Raw genomic sequence first — 16426 nt, 5'->3', positions numbered from 1 at the left:
AGGCAAGGAGGAACTATAAGGCCTCTTTCACACGGGCGTCAGTTTTTTTGCCCGGATAAGAGCCGGGTGCGTTGCGGGAAAATGCGCGATTTTCCCGCGCGAGTGCAAAACCTTGTCATGCGTTGCACTCGCGTGAGAAAAATCGCGCATGTTTGGTACCCAAACCCGAACTTCTTCATAGAAGTTCGGGCTTGGGATTGATGTTCTGAAGATTGTATTATTTTCCCTTATAACATGGTTATAAGGGAAAATAATAGCATTCTGAATACAGAATGCATAGTAAACCAGCGCTAGAGGGGTTAAAAAAAAAAATTTAACTCGCCTTAGTCCACTTGATCGCGAAGCTGGCATCTCCTTGTGTCTCCTCTGCGCTGAGCGGCTGAACAGGACCTGGGGTGAGCTGCTCCATTAAATACAGGTTAAGGACCTTCGATGACGTCACTCCGGTCATCACATGGTACGTCACATGATCTTTTACCATGGTGATTCACCATGGAAAAAGACCGTGTGATGACCGGAGTGACGTCATCGAAGGTCCTTAACCGGTATTTAATGGAGCAGCTCACCCCAGGTCCTGTTCACTGTTCAGCGCAGAGGAGACACAAGGAGATGCCAGCTTCGCGATCAAGTGGACTAAGGTGAGTTAATTTTTTTTTTAACCCCTCTAGCGCTGGTTTACTATGCATTCTGTATTCAGAATGCTATTATTTTCCCTTATAACCATGTTATAAGGGAAAATAATAATGATCGGGTCTCCATCCCGATCGTCTCCTATTAACCGTGCGTGCAAATCGCACGGCATCCGTACTTGCTTGCGGATGCCATCCGATTTTCACACACCCCATTCACTTCTATGGGGCATGCGTCACGTCGAAATCTGATAATATAGAGCATGCTGCGATTTTCAACTGAACGCACAAGTGATGCGTTAAAAACAACGCTCATGTGCACAGCCCCATAGAAATGAATGGGTCAGGATTTAGTGCGGGTGCCATACGTTCGCCGCACGGATCGCACCCGCACGGAAAACTCGCCCGTGTGAAAGGGGCCTAAGACCTATCATTTCTCTGTATTTCTTTACCCCCGTCCAGAATGCTGCTGCAGCCAAAGCAGAGGCTGACAAGACTTTTAAGGATGTCACTGATTTAGATGAAGAATTGCAGGATATGTTGCGTCAGCTGCAAGATGCAGAGAACCAGCTGAAAAAGAAGCAGACGGAAGCGGACAATGACATGATGATGGCAAGCATGGTAAGTAAATGTGAAGAGACTATCCATGGGGGGGGGCGAAAAGTGTGGGTGCTGTGCGCTTACAGGAAATAATTCTTCTTTCTGTCCAGACCAGCCAAGCTGCACAAGAAGCGGAAGATAATGCAAAGAAGGCAAAGAACTCTGTCAATAATGTCCTTGGAATTATTAACGGCTTGCTTGGACAGCTTGGTAAGAAACTTTGAGATCTAGTATTTTGTGATTGCCTCTACCAAATGTAAATTTTTTTATTTTTTTATAGTTGTTTACTTCTGAAGCTGGTAAACCGCCGGCCATATACATTAAATGAATGTTAACCAGACTTGCTGGTTTTGGCGTGAACCAACCAACAATTTAATTCATAGGGTTCTGACTCTCCATAAAGTAAAGCATGTCAAATGCTTTCCCAAGGAAGATGAGCTCAGTCAAGCAAGCATATGTGTATTGGGGGTCCAGAGGAATACAGTAGCTGCTCTGTTCTTAAAGGGATCGGTACAGCTGGACATTTATGGCACGTCGATAGGATATGCTATGAATGTCTAATAGGATAAGACATGGGACCTGCTCCTTTCAAAAGTACGAGTCCTAAACATGAATGGAAAGCACATGTCCCGCTATTTTCTCGGGAGAGTTGAATGGAAGGGCCGCCACGCTTGCACAGTGCCCCCTCCATTCACTGTTATAGGACTTTTCTAAAAACAGCAAAACCAGCATACTCTGGTATTTTCTGAAGTCCCATAACAGTGAATGGAGAGGATGACACATGTTCTTAGGAGCAGGATCCGCACCTATCCAACATTTATGCCACATTCTATCAATATGTCAGTATCCAGATGAGGGTTGTGCATGCGCAGTCAGGCAGTCTCGGGTGCTGCCTCCTCAAAGCGCCCAAGGCTGCCTGACTGCACATTCACAACCCTCATACACTACGAGGAGTAATCTGGGTAGGATCACATGCCGAATGTACAGCACATCGTCCCAGAAGCGCCTGCCACTTGTTTAGACCTTGGAGCGCATCACAGTCCCAGTAAGGCAATGCTCATCATCATCATAATCATCATCATCTATACATAAATCATATTACACATCCACATAGTCAAGATTTAAAAAAAATATATAAAAAAAAAACAGATAACCCTTTTAATGCAAAAACATACGTTCCTTGTACTGCAAACACAGTTCTGTACATTTTTTTTTATTATTCAATGTTCTGTACAATTTCTCCCACAAGATGTTAGAGGACCTTTCACCTGAAAATGAAAGTTAAACTAAAGACATAGCCTTACTTACATGCCCCTGGTATTGCTTATTCAGTCATTCATTTTTCAATCAGTGCCCCCGTTTGTCCGCGCTGCCCCCCGGATTATTTGCTGCCTTGTATGCTAATGAGCCATTCGGCTCAACTGGGCGGGCCTTCAAAAGTTTTCCCGGGCATGTCATTCTTCTCCCTGGCACGGAGAGCATCCAATCAGCACGCTCCGCTCTTAGCCAGGGAGAAGAAGCTCCAGTTCTCGCGAGATTCTCGCGGCTCAGGATGGATGAAATCGCTCCAGTTCTTGCGAGTCTCGCGTGGACAAACGGGGGCACTGATTTGAAAAATGAATGACTGAATAAGCAATACTGGGGGCATGTAAGTAAGGCTATGTCTTTAGTTTAACTTTCATTTTCAGGTGAAAGGTCCTTTAAGGATTCCCTGACATATTCAGTGGTTTTCTGGGAGCTGCAATAAATGGATGCGCAAAACTCCATTGATAGTGATTGAACTGCAGAAATAATTGTTGACTTGCTTTCCACCACAGGTAAATTGGATTCTGTAGACGTGGGAAAACTCAATGAGCTTGAAAGGACTCTAGAGGACGCAAAGACCCAGCTCAATGAAAGTGATCTGGACAAAAAGGTGGCGCAGCTGGAGGAGTCAGCGCGACTGCAAGACGCTGCCCTCCTCTCTTATCAACAAGACATTAACCAGATCCTGAAGGACATTGATAATCTCGAGGACATTAAAAACACTCTGCCTCCTGGCTGCTACAACACCCCCATTATTGAGAAGCCCTAAGTGCTTGGCAAGAAAAAAAAAAGGAAGGACTTCAGCCACACTTCCTTCCTCGCCAACCTCCATGTTTGGCTGTGAAGTGCCTTATTACTCACCCACCCCCAGACTATCTGCCCTACACATTGATCACTCCATGTCCTCCACATATTGAACTTTAAGGGGGGGGAGGCAGTATTTGAAACTGTATTATGTTACCAAAACTCTACCACCATGCTCTGCGTACAAGAGGCATCCATTCGAGTTTGATGATGTCCTTGCTACTGCAGAGAGAAATCAAGGTTTGCTGTAATGGTGAGAGAAACAAATGCTCAGGCCTCTCCACGCGGCGTAGTAACGCCACAATGCCATGCAATGGCTCTGCAGTGATTAGCCAAGGGACTGTTTCTAGCAAGGGTTAACTGCTTCAGAGATGGCTGCAGCCTTCAGTGCTATACATGCAAGTGCTCTGCAGCACAGAGGTGGTTAATAAAGCCATGCTTTCAGCCTTCTAGAAAACTTGGGCCTGTTGCCCCAAAAAGTCTTGGAAATATACATGTTCCTCATCTATGCTCCTTTTTTTTTTTTTTTCTTTTCCCTTTGACTAACCTACTGCCAGGTCTCCTGCCCTGTAATGTAGCCACGCATTCAGTATTATCCCTGACAGCGCAGAGCCCTCAGAAATATAAGGGCATGAGCTTTTGATCTTTGCTGTATAGAAGGGTCCTGTAATGCAGAGACTGGGAAACTATAATTAATTTCCCAACCTAGTCAGTGAGCTGGTCTATGTAATACGTAAGCGACTAAAGCATTGCGGCAATTGTGGGCGCACAGAAGCCGGGGCAAGGTGTTCTGATCACATAACTGTGTGAATGATTGTCCTGGCATCTCAGAACTGTACTCCAAGAGTGAAATCTACTCCCGCAACCAGCAAGGTAGTCATAGCACAGTACCAAGGGGCCACATGGCATTATTTGCATCTTTTTAAAGGCTATGTACACCTTTTGGGGGCAATCTTTTTGTTTGTATTTTATTCATTTTGGGATAAATTTCATTTTCTCAATTGGTCTTTTTTTTTTATATTCACTTTCACTTTGTGCTGGTCATTTTAATAAACCTCATCTCTAAATTACTAAAAGGTCATAAACACATGATGAGTGTTTTTCAGAGGAGCCCACAGCTGAGCTGCCTGACAGGAAACAGTAAAAATACAGGGCCTGCTACTAGAGAATCTCAAGGCTGTACAGAGAAAGAGGCTCAACATTTTTAATAAAGACCCTTTTGAAAAAAAATGATTTTTAGATCAAAATTAGTACAATGCAGTTATAAAAAATGTTTTACCTAAAGATGTACATAGCCTTTAAAGCTTTTCCATAATTAGAGTTGAAGTCATTATTTCAGGTAGCCAACGGCCTCACGCCTTTTGTTCCTCCCATTGGAAAAAATAAATAAATGAGAAAATCCACTGGAATGTTATTTAGATGCTATAATTTGTATATACCTTTACTATAGTTTATATGTTGGCAGTACCAGAGGAGGTGTTTATATCCAGTCCATAGCTATATATTTGAGATTTCTGCACTCTGTAGTATAGTAGAATATTATTATTATTTTATTATTATTATTACATGGCCACTTGCTGTTCAGAACAAAGGAAGGATCTTACTATTCACGTTTGCTAGATAATAAAGCCACATCCTATTGTCAGCCGGCATGCACACAGCTTCCAAGTTAAAAGGGCTTCTCCACAATCAGAAAAAGTCTTTTATTTTTCCAGAAAAGCGCAACTCAACTCAAGCCCCATTGAAGTGAATGGGCTGAACTACAATACTAGACACAGCCCATAACATAAACAGATGTGGTTCTGATTATGGGGGAAGGGGTGTATTTCAGATATTTCTAATAAAATATCCACTTAAAATAAAAAATAATAATAAAACTTAACTGAGAAGGGGTAACCTAGAACAATGAGGTTACAGAATGCCCAAAAATGTTGTTAATCAGTAATTCAGTTCATATCTCTTAGGCTACTTTCACATTAGCGGTTAGTGTTGAGCGAACTTCTGTTTTAAGTTCGGCGTCTAAAGTTCGGCTTCCGGTTAGCAGAGAATCCCGATATGGATTCCGAATACCGTTGTGGTCCGTGGTAGCGGAATCAATAATGGCCGATTATTGATTCCGCTACCACGGACCACAAGGGAATTCGGAATCCATATCGGGATTCTCCGCTAACCGGAAGCCTAACTTTAGACGCCGAACTTAAAACAGAAGTTCGCTCAACACTATTAGCGGCAGGCAGTTCCAGCGGGTGAACAGCCTGTCAGACCTTGGCATCTTTGACGTGCTGGGCCGGACCTTCATTTTAGTGAATGGGGCCGGAGCAGACTTCCGGCAGCATGCTGCACTAGTGGCAGCATGGAATCGGCAGCTGTTTACTGGCCGGGACAGCCTGCCAGAGAAGGCTGCCGATAATGTGAAAGTAGCCTTCAGTGATTGGGAACATGTAATCATTATGTTAATGATCTTTTGTTTCGTGGCATGTAGCCAGTGTTTTAAGGTCCTGTTAAACCAGGGATGCTCAACCTGCGGCTCTCCAGCTGTTGTAATACTACAACTCCCACTATGCCCTGCTGTTAGCTGCAGGCTGTCTGGGCATGCTGGGAGTTGTAGTTTTGCAACAGCTGGATGGCTGCAGGTCGGGCATCACTGTTTTTGACGGACCCATGATCAGGCCGAAACTCTAGTTTCCGGTAATTGGCCTGTGTGTAAAAAGTTCCGGAGATCACCCCATGAACGAGTACATTTTCATTCATCGGGTGATCGTGTCGTTCTACTGGCACCAAAAATCATCATTTCTGTGCAACAGATCGTGCTATCTAAACAGCGATCTACTGCCCAGGAATAGTGATTTTCTACCATGACCTCGCTGCTTCAATTGCTTCCCCCATACAGTGGAGGTGATTGCTGCATGTAAATGCCACCTTCATCTTCACTGATGAGCAGGAAATTATTCGAAACATCTGGTTCGTTCCCGATAATTGCCCAGCACATCAGTCTATGTAAAAGGACCTTTACTTGGAATTTCCAACGTGCCTTTTTTTATTTTAAGTGGCAGGGTTTTTTGTTTTCCCTCAAGGGTGGGGTGGGAGGGGGGGGGATTCCAATAAGTTGCCAAGTGCTTGTAAGACATACTGTTACGCATTAACAGAAGTTAACACGCATTCATAAACTAACCTGTCTTCGGCTAATGTCACGCATGAGCTTTGTCCCTTGCATTCCCCATGAGCTGAGCACAGCAGGCAGCGTATGGCTGGTACCCTCGTATTGTTTGTGGCCTGTCAGTTGCCCTTGTGTTTTTGTAAGTTGGGAACTAGGATTGGATTGAAAAGGGAGAAACAGTATATATGTAAATTGTATACCCTTATAAGTCTCATCCCAACAAAGGAGAGTCTGAGAGTTGCAAATTCGCAGAGCAGCAAGAGAACTGGGCCCACTAGGATATGCCACCACTTCCAGACTGGTGGGTCTGGCTTATGGCATCCCAGGTGATCCTGCTGACATAGTACTGTCTCCCTTTCACTGGTTTTCCACTGCACAGCAGTGTCCTAGCCATCCGCTCTATGGTGGAAGTGCAGCATAGCACCATGCTAGTGAATGAGGCCAGCTCCAATTCCCTGCACAGCTCGGAGGTTGGGAGCACTGCTGTTCCGGAAAACGTATAAATGGACAGAGGGCTAAACCAGCTCTGCATCTCTATGCTCAGGATCAGTGGAGGTCCCAGAGGTCAGACCCCCCCCACAGATCAAAAAGTGACGTGATATACCATCACTTGATCAGATGGGTAAACCCCTTTAAGTTGTACAGGTTTTCTTAAAGGAGCACTCTGGGCATTAATGTATTGGGTTATGCCTAGTTCAGGGACCCAAGTACTCAAAGACACCTTGCTTCCTGCCCACACCCCCATCGAGGCCTTCACTAGGTAAAGCACATTGTCCGATTTTTATTTTTTCCTTGAATGTTCCTTTAAGAAAAATAGGCAACCTAGGCTGGAAAAGAAGAAACAGACGAAGCTTTGCTCTTTATCCTCCTTCTGTTTTCATGATCCGTTTCTTGTTGTAAGGGCGATCCAAGTGGCATGAATGTGGCCAAAAAGGCACAATGCGATGGCAACAGCTTAGAATTTTTCGGTGGCTTTCGTGTTGAATTCTGTGATCTCTGCACATATATGTAACGTGTCCACGTGAGAGGAACTATCTACTTGCCATCTAGAGTTAGGGAACCCTCATAAACTTTACTCGTAATGTCTGATGTTAGCTTTACAGTTCTGAGAAACCGTACATCTGTTACACCTGGTCTTCTATACAGCAATCCCCCATCTGAAGGACGTACTCCATCCCTGCCCCCCAGTATTTATTGGGGTGCTGTTGGAGGGTTTAACCCCCTTTTTAAATGACACTGGTGCTATAAGTGATTTTTGAATTTGCTTGATTCTTGTGAGTGTATTATTTTTTATTTGTATCCAGATTATAACTCTGAATGTCTATTTTGTTCCAGTTTTTATCTTTATTTCTGTAAATATGTTCCCGGCTGGGAGGAGGTAAGATTAGGAGGAGAGAAAAGGGGGGCTGGTGGTTTATTCATAGCTAAGGTGCGCCCCCGGCCCTTTCTTCCTCTCCTCCTGTTCTCCATGTCCTCCACCTGACAGTCTCTCTGAAAACATTATGTATTACACCCCTGTCGAAGAAAAGACACTTGTGTAGGGTTACAGCACAAAGCTAAATTTTACTCCCTCACTGAAACTCCTCACAAGACCCTAAAAGCTCGTGTCAGTGTTTTTTCTCTGTTTTAACCTCTTCGTGTCATCTTTCATCAAAGACCCTTCCCGAAAAGAGAAGCAACTGTTTCACGGTTAAGCAAGCTCCTGCGGCCAGAAAACTGTGCGCCCAATTTGCTCTCTTTGTTAGCCATGTCTAATATTGGATTCATAATGGACAGCAGACTGTTCAGTAGGGGGGAGGGGGGTCATCTTTGGTCAAATTATTTTTTTGGGGTCCAGGGAAGAAAGGGGTTCAACAGAACACAACACATTTTTTATGTATAAAACAGTATTTCTTATTTATAATAAATTGAATATTTGTAACCCCTTACTACTGAAATTTGTACTTTATTTCTTTCCGTACTGGTCGTTAGGGTAATTTTAGTGTTGGGCTACAAAGTAGTGCAGTCTTTCGTGAGATTTTTGAATAAGAAAACCACAAAAACAAGATAATAATGCACTTATTAAAGCAGATGCAAGCACTATATATGGACTAAGTCCTCACCCTGATATGATAATGTCTGAGACACTTAGTCGATATATTTTGATCAAAGCACATCTAAGCCCGCCACCAAGCGTCAAGGTGGTCTCAGGTCAGGCGGGTCCTACGCTAAACCTACCTAAGCCGTTGGGCTTCTATGTTCAGGAGCGCAGACCCCGCACATATGGTGTGCTGCTCCTAGTAACCTCCATGTGCATCAAGCAACCAATGGGAGGAGGAGCAAGCACAGCCATATGTACCACCTAATTAAGGCGCTCATTGGATAGAGAATAAGGCCTTGTGTACATGGAGAGCCTGTATGGCGAGTCCGTAGGTCCCATTCACACTACTGTGCCCGTTTTGCAAACCGCAGATCTGTAAAGAACAGACACCAGATATTAATAGGTCCCCAATCTGCTAGTTGCGGCCAAAGATAGGACGTAGCACGCGGAAGCGCTTGCGGAGGGTTTTGCAGATCTGCGACTTGTGGGCACAAAATGGAATTGTGTAAATTGGGCTGCAAACAATAGCATTTTTTGTGGCTTTTATTTTTTTTTTAGGCAAAGCCAGTAGTGGATCCAAGACTAGGAAAACTATAAACTAGACTTGTCCTCAAAAAATTGCATGTGTGGTTCCAGTCTTGCAGTACTCCGTGTGTGGCGAATGGTATGACCGTTTTTGGTGCGATGAATTTCTATGCGTGTTGTGTTAGGGATACGGATAGCGTAAGTGAGCCCTGAGGGTGGTTTTACATCAGCCGAACAGGCAGCTATTGCTTTGATCAACCCATACGCATGCACTCTCGGTTTCGCAGAGCTTGAATGTGTCCTCAATGGGGAGAGGGGAGTAGCTGCTGTGAACCTCCAGCTTCTGTGAAACTACAACTCTCAGCATGCACACCGGCTCGACAGCTCTTGTAAGGGAGGGTCCATTTCGCCATTATTTTTCCGATCTTCTGATCCATTTAAAAAACAGGTATTGCTGCAGTCCTCTTCAGTGTTTACCTGCACGTTGTCTCCGTTGTAATGGCAGTGCAATGTAATTATAACGGTTCTACCCATTCAAGTGAATGGAAGAGGACGCTGCAATTACACAGCTCTAGCACTGCAGCTGATTGTCAGGGGGGGCCAGGAGTCCTCAATATCTGTAGTCCAGGCAAACCCTTTAAGCTCGACTGTCAGGGTTATGCAAAGATTTCGGTGTGCCTCATTCCGATCTTTATCACTTCTGTTGTTTACAGAAAGCATTAAGCTTGATAAATGGTTTGCTTTCCATCATCTGCGATCTACCAGAGGCCACCTTCAGCTATCCTGGCAGCATGTGTTCAATTTTCCTGCAGTGCCCCCCACAGATGAAATGAGGAATTACATCGCTCTAAATTAGGTCAATTGACTGTTCATTTGTTAAAATAAGGCTTCAGTCATCTGGAACAATAAATAAGAAAAAAAATCCAGTATCCATAAAGATTGAAGACCTTTATTTCCTCCTCTTAGAAGCCAGGGACAAGACAAAACAAGACACCTACGCATTTTGGATTGTTGCTTGGCAAGTGATGCCATGAGTAAGGATTACTGAAGAGCGATCTGAAATGCGTAGGCATCTTCTTTAGTCCTGTTTCTGGCTTTTAAGGGTACAGCTACAGGGGGATTTGGTGTTGTGCGACACAAAAAGATGTTCGACCTGTCTGCAACTTGCTGCCGCGCGACTAGTCTAGAACTGTGATTTGGCTGTGAGAAAACAGCAAAATTGCAGACGGATCACGTGTTGCATGCAGCTTCCGTTAAAGTCAATGGTGAAGTCGTCACACACAACGTGACCTACAACACAGAATCTGACATGGCTGTCTGGCAATGGCGAAACATGAAATGCTGCCACAGCGATGCGACGGTTGCAAAAAAATCCATACTTGTCGGATTTTGTCACAAATTGCATGTCGCGCTCGGTTTTCACTCTATTGACTTTAATGGAAGTTGCGCGAGATCACAGCCAAATCACAGTCCTAAATTAGTCGCGAGACATCAAGTTTGCAGACAAGTTGCTGTTGTCATGTAGCCATACCCTAACGTGCAAATTAAAATCTTAATTTTTTTTTATTTTTTTTATGGATGCTGGATTTTTCTTCCTATTGAATTGACTGTTCACGTATTGCACTGACGGGCCGGGTTATTTGGAGTCTGAACCACAATTTATGGCCCCTCTCTGCACTGGATAAAGGATGGGTATCCAAAACAGGGTTTGCTTTAATTAGCCCAGAATCCCATAAACAGGGCATTTAAAAATGGGCAAATTCCTTTCAAGAAGAAAAATTACCTCTCCTATGCTTGAGGGGATGCAAAGCGAAGCGTATTCCAAGTACAGTATATTTTAATACAGTTAGGTAAGGCTTGTAAGAACCTTTTAATGGGTGTGGGTACTATTTCAATAATCGGCCTGAGGGGTGTAACTGGAGGCAGATGCAGCGTTCTCTACATTGTAGTGGCAGGCAGGTCAAAACACATCTCTCCTGGCACAGGAACAGGGTGTTTCCCAATCATCTGTACTTTATGTGACGGATGTAAGCTCCTTGTCTCAGATCAGAAATTTTTTGTTTTTTTAGTAGATTGTAGACTCCACTTGGCCATAATGATATGAATAATGTCTGCAAGTAAGGCTTCATGCACATGACCGTATGTACTTTGTGGTCTGCAAAACGCAGATCCTCAAAATACGGATGACGTCTGTGTTTCATCCATTTGTTTCATTATCCGTATGTTGGTTCCACAAAGGGTGCAAAAAAAAAATTAAAAAAAAAAGGATGCAACACTGACATTGAGGGTCATTTACAAACAGAAATGTGTCTTTTTGGCGTATTTCTGGTGCAGATTGCTGCGTAAAGGTTATTTGCTCCGCAATCTGCGACATATTCCCACTTATGCCAGGTCTAAAAAAGGGGGTGTGGGGACGGGCCGGCAGTCTGTCTCATTTATCATTTTCTTCGGCTGTTTTAGGCGTAGAAAATGGTCTAAATTTACACCGGCAGTGGATGCACTGATGTTATGTAGATGCCGTTGCCTCTTCATAACTTTGACGGATCCACCGCCAGTGCAAAGGGTTATTAAGACTGGAGTCTAAAATGTCGGTAATAATAAATGACCCCCATTATATCATACTTTGTGGATCTGTGTTTTGTGGACCACACGTATGGTCAAATATCATCAAGGTTTAGAAAAGTTCTTAGAAGTTTAGACATTTCCTATTGTGCATCCTTCTTCCGTACGCTAATTGTAGAAAACTGAAAAGGACGGAGCGCTGGATCAATCACATGATGGCTCCAGCAGCACCCAATGTACACCAATTGGCTTACCATGGGGTCCATTGGATTCCATCATGGTGTCCATCCTTTTACCAGAAGAGACGGCTGAATCTGTGTTGAAGGCTCCTAACACACCCTCACTTGATCCTAGGCGTTCCCATTCTTCTAAACCGTACATGCAGCTACTGCACAATTGACAACTAATATGGCAGCCTATCTTGTTGTCTTTTTTGCAAAAGATAAAGTAGAATACACAGAATATACTATAAAGGTCTAATGAGTGGGTGTCTTCCATCTGGACCCTCACTGTTCAGTAGAACAGGATACTGTGGCTCCGCTTTAGGTTTTTAACTTTGAAATCAGCGGAGAGGTCATCATTTTCCGGGAAGGTGAGGGTCTCAGGCGAATATTATATAAATGCTGTAAATAAGAATACTCTTTTAAGACATACATTCACTCTTTATGATTACCATTTTTGTTAGGGGGTAGCAGTCTATGGTTCCATACTACACACATTCAAATCGTGTAGGCCATATGCTTCCATCAGATGTGTTGCCACCATTCTCCAGTCTCGTCCAGTAACCAGGGTGACGGCAGAATGTTTTAGGAAGGTTTCCGCTTGTTTGTAGTTTACCCCTGTTTACTTTGTGTATCCGCAGGGCAGGCAGTCTTTGCACAGGGAGTGTCTAACCACAGCCCCGTCTACCTTCCCTGCAGGCATGTTCTCAGCCGGGTGTCATTCTTCTGACCGCTGCAGCAATCACTACCACAAGTGTCTGATTCACTTACTGCTTCCTGTCTGCAGCACACATATCGCCATCACTCACCCTGTAAGCTCCACCTTAGGGCTCTAAATAATACAATCAGGTACGGCATAAGTAGTCATTCCCTTATGTTATTATCTGCTTCCTTGAATAACATGTTTCCATCTTACACAGACAAGGAGACACAGACTTAGGCTTCATCCACACCATCATAAGTGTTTTGCAGGTCTGCAAAACACAAATCCCAGGCGTGTACATGCCGCCATTTTTTTGACCCCTGTAGGAATTTCCCATACTTGTCCTTTTGTTGTGGACTGATGGAACGAACAAACGGAGGCGGACAGCACGCGCGCGATTCATTGAAATGAATGGATCCACATCCAACACGCAAAAAAATCGGGATCAGATGCGGACCAAAAAAAACGGTCGTGTGCATGGGGCCTAAGGCTATCTTACAACATTTCGTCTGCAGGTTACCATACACAGCGGCCTGCAGACTGCTCATGCTGATCCCTTAAATACCAAAGTTAAATCTTGAATGTTCCAGTAATAAAAGCTTATACCATTCAGTGATTGCAGAAGTTTTATTGAAACCTAGAATTCCCAGCTCAATTCACTAGAATCCTACGACTGCATTGTGGGACGGCTAGAGCCTTCTTCACCGAGGACCAGGATTGAAAATGCTGCCCTAGACCTGTCCCTAACTACCCTGGCCAATGCAAAATGGCTTCATGGTACCCTTCCAACACTCAGACTGCACATTTTGTAGTCAGAGCACAATATCTACCTATATAAAGCAAAAATCTGGCAGCACTAGCTCCAACTTGAACAAAGACGGGTGCACTCCCGAAAGGACTAGACCATTACCTTGGAACCGAACCCGAGTTCAGGAAATGGTTTTTACAGTACAAATTAGTTTATGAAGTTATTGCGCGAAGTCTCGCAAGACGTCAAAGCAATAACGTCGGCTCATCGAAGCCAATACGTTCTAATACTGTACGGAGCTCCTGAACGAAGTTTTATGCTCATCCCTACTATCTATCTATCTTGAGTATCTACTATCTCATCTTTCTATCTCTTATCTAAATCTCTATGTAGGGCAGTGGTCCCCAACCAGAGGCTTGAGAGCCACATGTGGCTCTTCAGCCCCTGCTGTGTGGATCGCCATGGGAGCCCTTAGTTATGTACTGGTAATTGACATTGTTGCAGACCTATCCTTGACTTGCCACCAAACATGCCAATTTGGGTGGTATGATAGTAATGTTCACACTGAAATATTCATCAGCAAATGTTTGCAATTTCATGGTTTTGTTTCTCCACATTCAACATTTCTCTCCTTTATTTTGGAATTGGCTTTTGCTCCTGATCATCACTGAAAGCTGAATGTGGCTCCCAACATACAAAAGGTTGGTGATCTCGGATCTAGGGAATGATTTTGTAACGGAACAATGCAATGATGTGAACATCAAATTGGCTCTCTTGCCCCCTCCAAGTCTGTCTTCGGAATCCTGGCTGCCATTCGTACATGATGCTGTAGACACAGGCTCAGGATCCCACCAGAGTTAGAGCTACCCTTGAAGTGTCTCCATAGAAGTCCTATGGATCCGGACGCCCCTTGTGATCATTACACAGGTTGTGCAGAGCTGGATCTAGTGTGTGTCTGTGAAATGGGAAAGGGTTGGGCTGTTATTCAGAGGGTGAGTCACAACAGAAGATCTTTGTGTCTGTAATGAGTCAGGTTACAGAGAACTCATAAAACACACCTGAAGGAGACAGAAGCAGCCAGACTGAGGGTGCACGGTGCACAGTACGCAGAACCCCCCCAAACAAGAAGAGCCACCACAATAGGATGGTTTTATGGAGGAGCCTAGACTCACGGCTGCTACTACTGCTCCCATTTCTGGGTTCACTCTTCGTTGCATCATCCATAGATGGTGAGAATCAATATTTTACTTCTGGTGATGGGTGGTGGTTCATGTGCAATGGAATGGAGTGGCTAAGGGCAGAGACTTATACTTAAAGGGGATGTCCAGTATTAGGAAAAAAAAGGGTTTCCTTTTCAAGTAACGGGATCGAGCTCCTGTACCAGACAGAACTGGTGGACGAGAGCGGCGCTGCTTCTAGAAGAAAGAAAAAAAAAAAAAAGACCACTTTTTGTAATCATGGGCAATTTTCTAAGATGTAACCATGTCTCCCCAGTATAAAAACAACAAATAGATTCCATCATTGTCCCTTTGTTTGCCCAGATTTGGAGAAGGTATATATGTCTAGCAAATGTCTTATTCAGGAGTCAAGAAAAGTTATGGTCCGTATGTGAGCTGTAATGGAGCTTGTCCTGATAGCCTGCAGCTCTCCAGCTGGTGCAAAACTACAACTACAACACCCAGCATGTCCTGATAGCCGAGATGCTGCGGTTTGGCAACATTTGGAAAGCTGCATGATGGAAAACACAGTAATGGAGGTTTTTTTGTTTGCTGCCTTCTACCACTACAACATTTTAAAAATACCCATACCTGTAGTGGCATGACCAGATGCACAGTGAAAAGTGACTCTCGTAAAATGTGCCCTGTGGCATCGTTTAGCAAATCCTCTGCGTCAGATGAGATGTTACCTTATATAGTTATGTATTATGTGTTTTCTGGATCATGGCTGGTGATGTAGACTTTATGTAGTCCTCTAGATATGGAGTCACAAATATAGAGTCATTTCTATGCTGTAGGAGATGATCTATGTCCAGAAAACACAGGACACTTCTAACATACTGGGGGTCATTTACAAAGACCGGCTTTTTACGCCGGTATTTGTTCTCCCTTTGCTCTAGTGGAGGATGCATATCATTTATGATGGGGCATGCACCTTGTCCTAAATTAGGCACACCTTCGGCAGTCCATTCCCCTGCCTGGAGTAGTTTTTGCCAATATTTATCTGTTTTCAGGCAGAAATGTTGGTAAATTTGTCCTGGTCCCGGTCACTCCCTAGACACTCCCAAGTGTCGATCGCAACTCAAAAACGCCAGTGCAACAAAAATACTGTTACACAGGTGTTTAAAAATTTACAAAAAAAACTTGACTTTTTATACGCCAAAAACAGGTGTAGTGCTGTTTGTAAATTACCCCCAATTTCAGGGTAATAGAAAAGCTGGGTTTGTCAATGTAGCAGGGCCAAGATTTTTACGATATCATGTAGGATATTTTAACTCATTGAATTATCGTTGTTCGCAAAGCAATTCAGAACATCTGTGGACTTGCATAGTAGTGCCTGATCTCTCTGTCAGCTTTTCTGCATGGAAGTGTGGTTCTTTGCAATGTGTTGTTAAATAGATGTGAACACATCCATTCTGGGAACACATTTTCAGAAGGCAGCCATATTTTAAGTTGAACTAAAGGGAACCTGTCACATTGGACATGCTATATAATCTGCAGACAGTATGGTTTTTTGCAGGAGGAGCTGAGCAGATTGATATATCGTTTTGTGGAGTTTGAAAAAAGATGGTGGCATCCACACAGTCAGAATCCATGTTTTGCATAGCTGGAATTTACAGACCACAAAATGAATACGGTCGTGTGCTTGAGGCCTAACTTAGATCCCTGCGCTTTATAGTCTTAGGAGTCCGCTGGGTGGGGAGACTTGGACAATTCGACTTTGCTTCCTGTCTTTTGTGGACATATTCATTGCTACTAGAAATGCCATATGGCTAAGGCCTCTTGCACACGACCGTATGTATTTTGCGGTCCGCAAAAAATACAGATGACGTCCGTGTGCATTCCGTATTTTGCGGAACGGAACAGCTAGCCCCT

General features: G+C 43.9%; 2 protein-coding genes across 2 annotated transcripts in view; both read left to right on the top strand.

Annotated features, from left to right (window-relative positions):
• Nucleotides 1–4704, top strand: part of LAMC1 (laminin subunit gamma 1) — a 105511-nt gene extending 100807 nt beyond the window's left edge. The window contains exons 26-28 of the mRNA XM_044300827.1: nt 1092–1250; nt 1340–1439; nt 3047–4704. Of these exons, the coding sequence (XP_044156762.1) occupies nt 1092–1250; nt 1340–1439; nt 3047–3303 (516 nt within the window). The 3' untranslated portion in view covers nt 3304–4704. The remainder of the gene's footprint in view (nt 1–1091; nt 1251–1339; nt 1440–3046) is intronic.
• A 9666-nt stretch (nt 4705–14370) lies between these two features.
• Nucleotides 14371–16426, top strand: part of LAMC2 (laminin subunit gamma 2) — a 42670-nt gene continuing 40614 nt past the window's right edge. The window contains exon 1 of the mRNA XM_044300828.1: nt 14371–14563. Coding sequence (XP_044156763.1) covers nt 14479–14563 — 85 coding nt within the window. The 5' untranslated portion in view covers nt 14371–14478. The remainder of the gene's footprint in view (nt 14564–16426) is intronic.

This window comes from Bufo gargarizans, chromosome 7 (assembly GCF_014858855.1).
Source record: "Bufo gargarizans isolate SCDJY-AF-19 chromosome 7, ASM1485885v1, whole genome shotgun sequence".
Classification (NCBI taxonomy): domain Eukaryota; kingdom Metazoa; phylum Chordata; class Amphibia; order Anura; family Bufonidae; genus Bufo; species Bufo gargarizans.
This window is presented reverse-complemented; position numbering and strand designations above follow the sequence as displayed.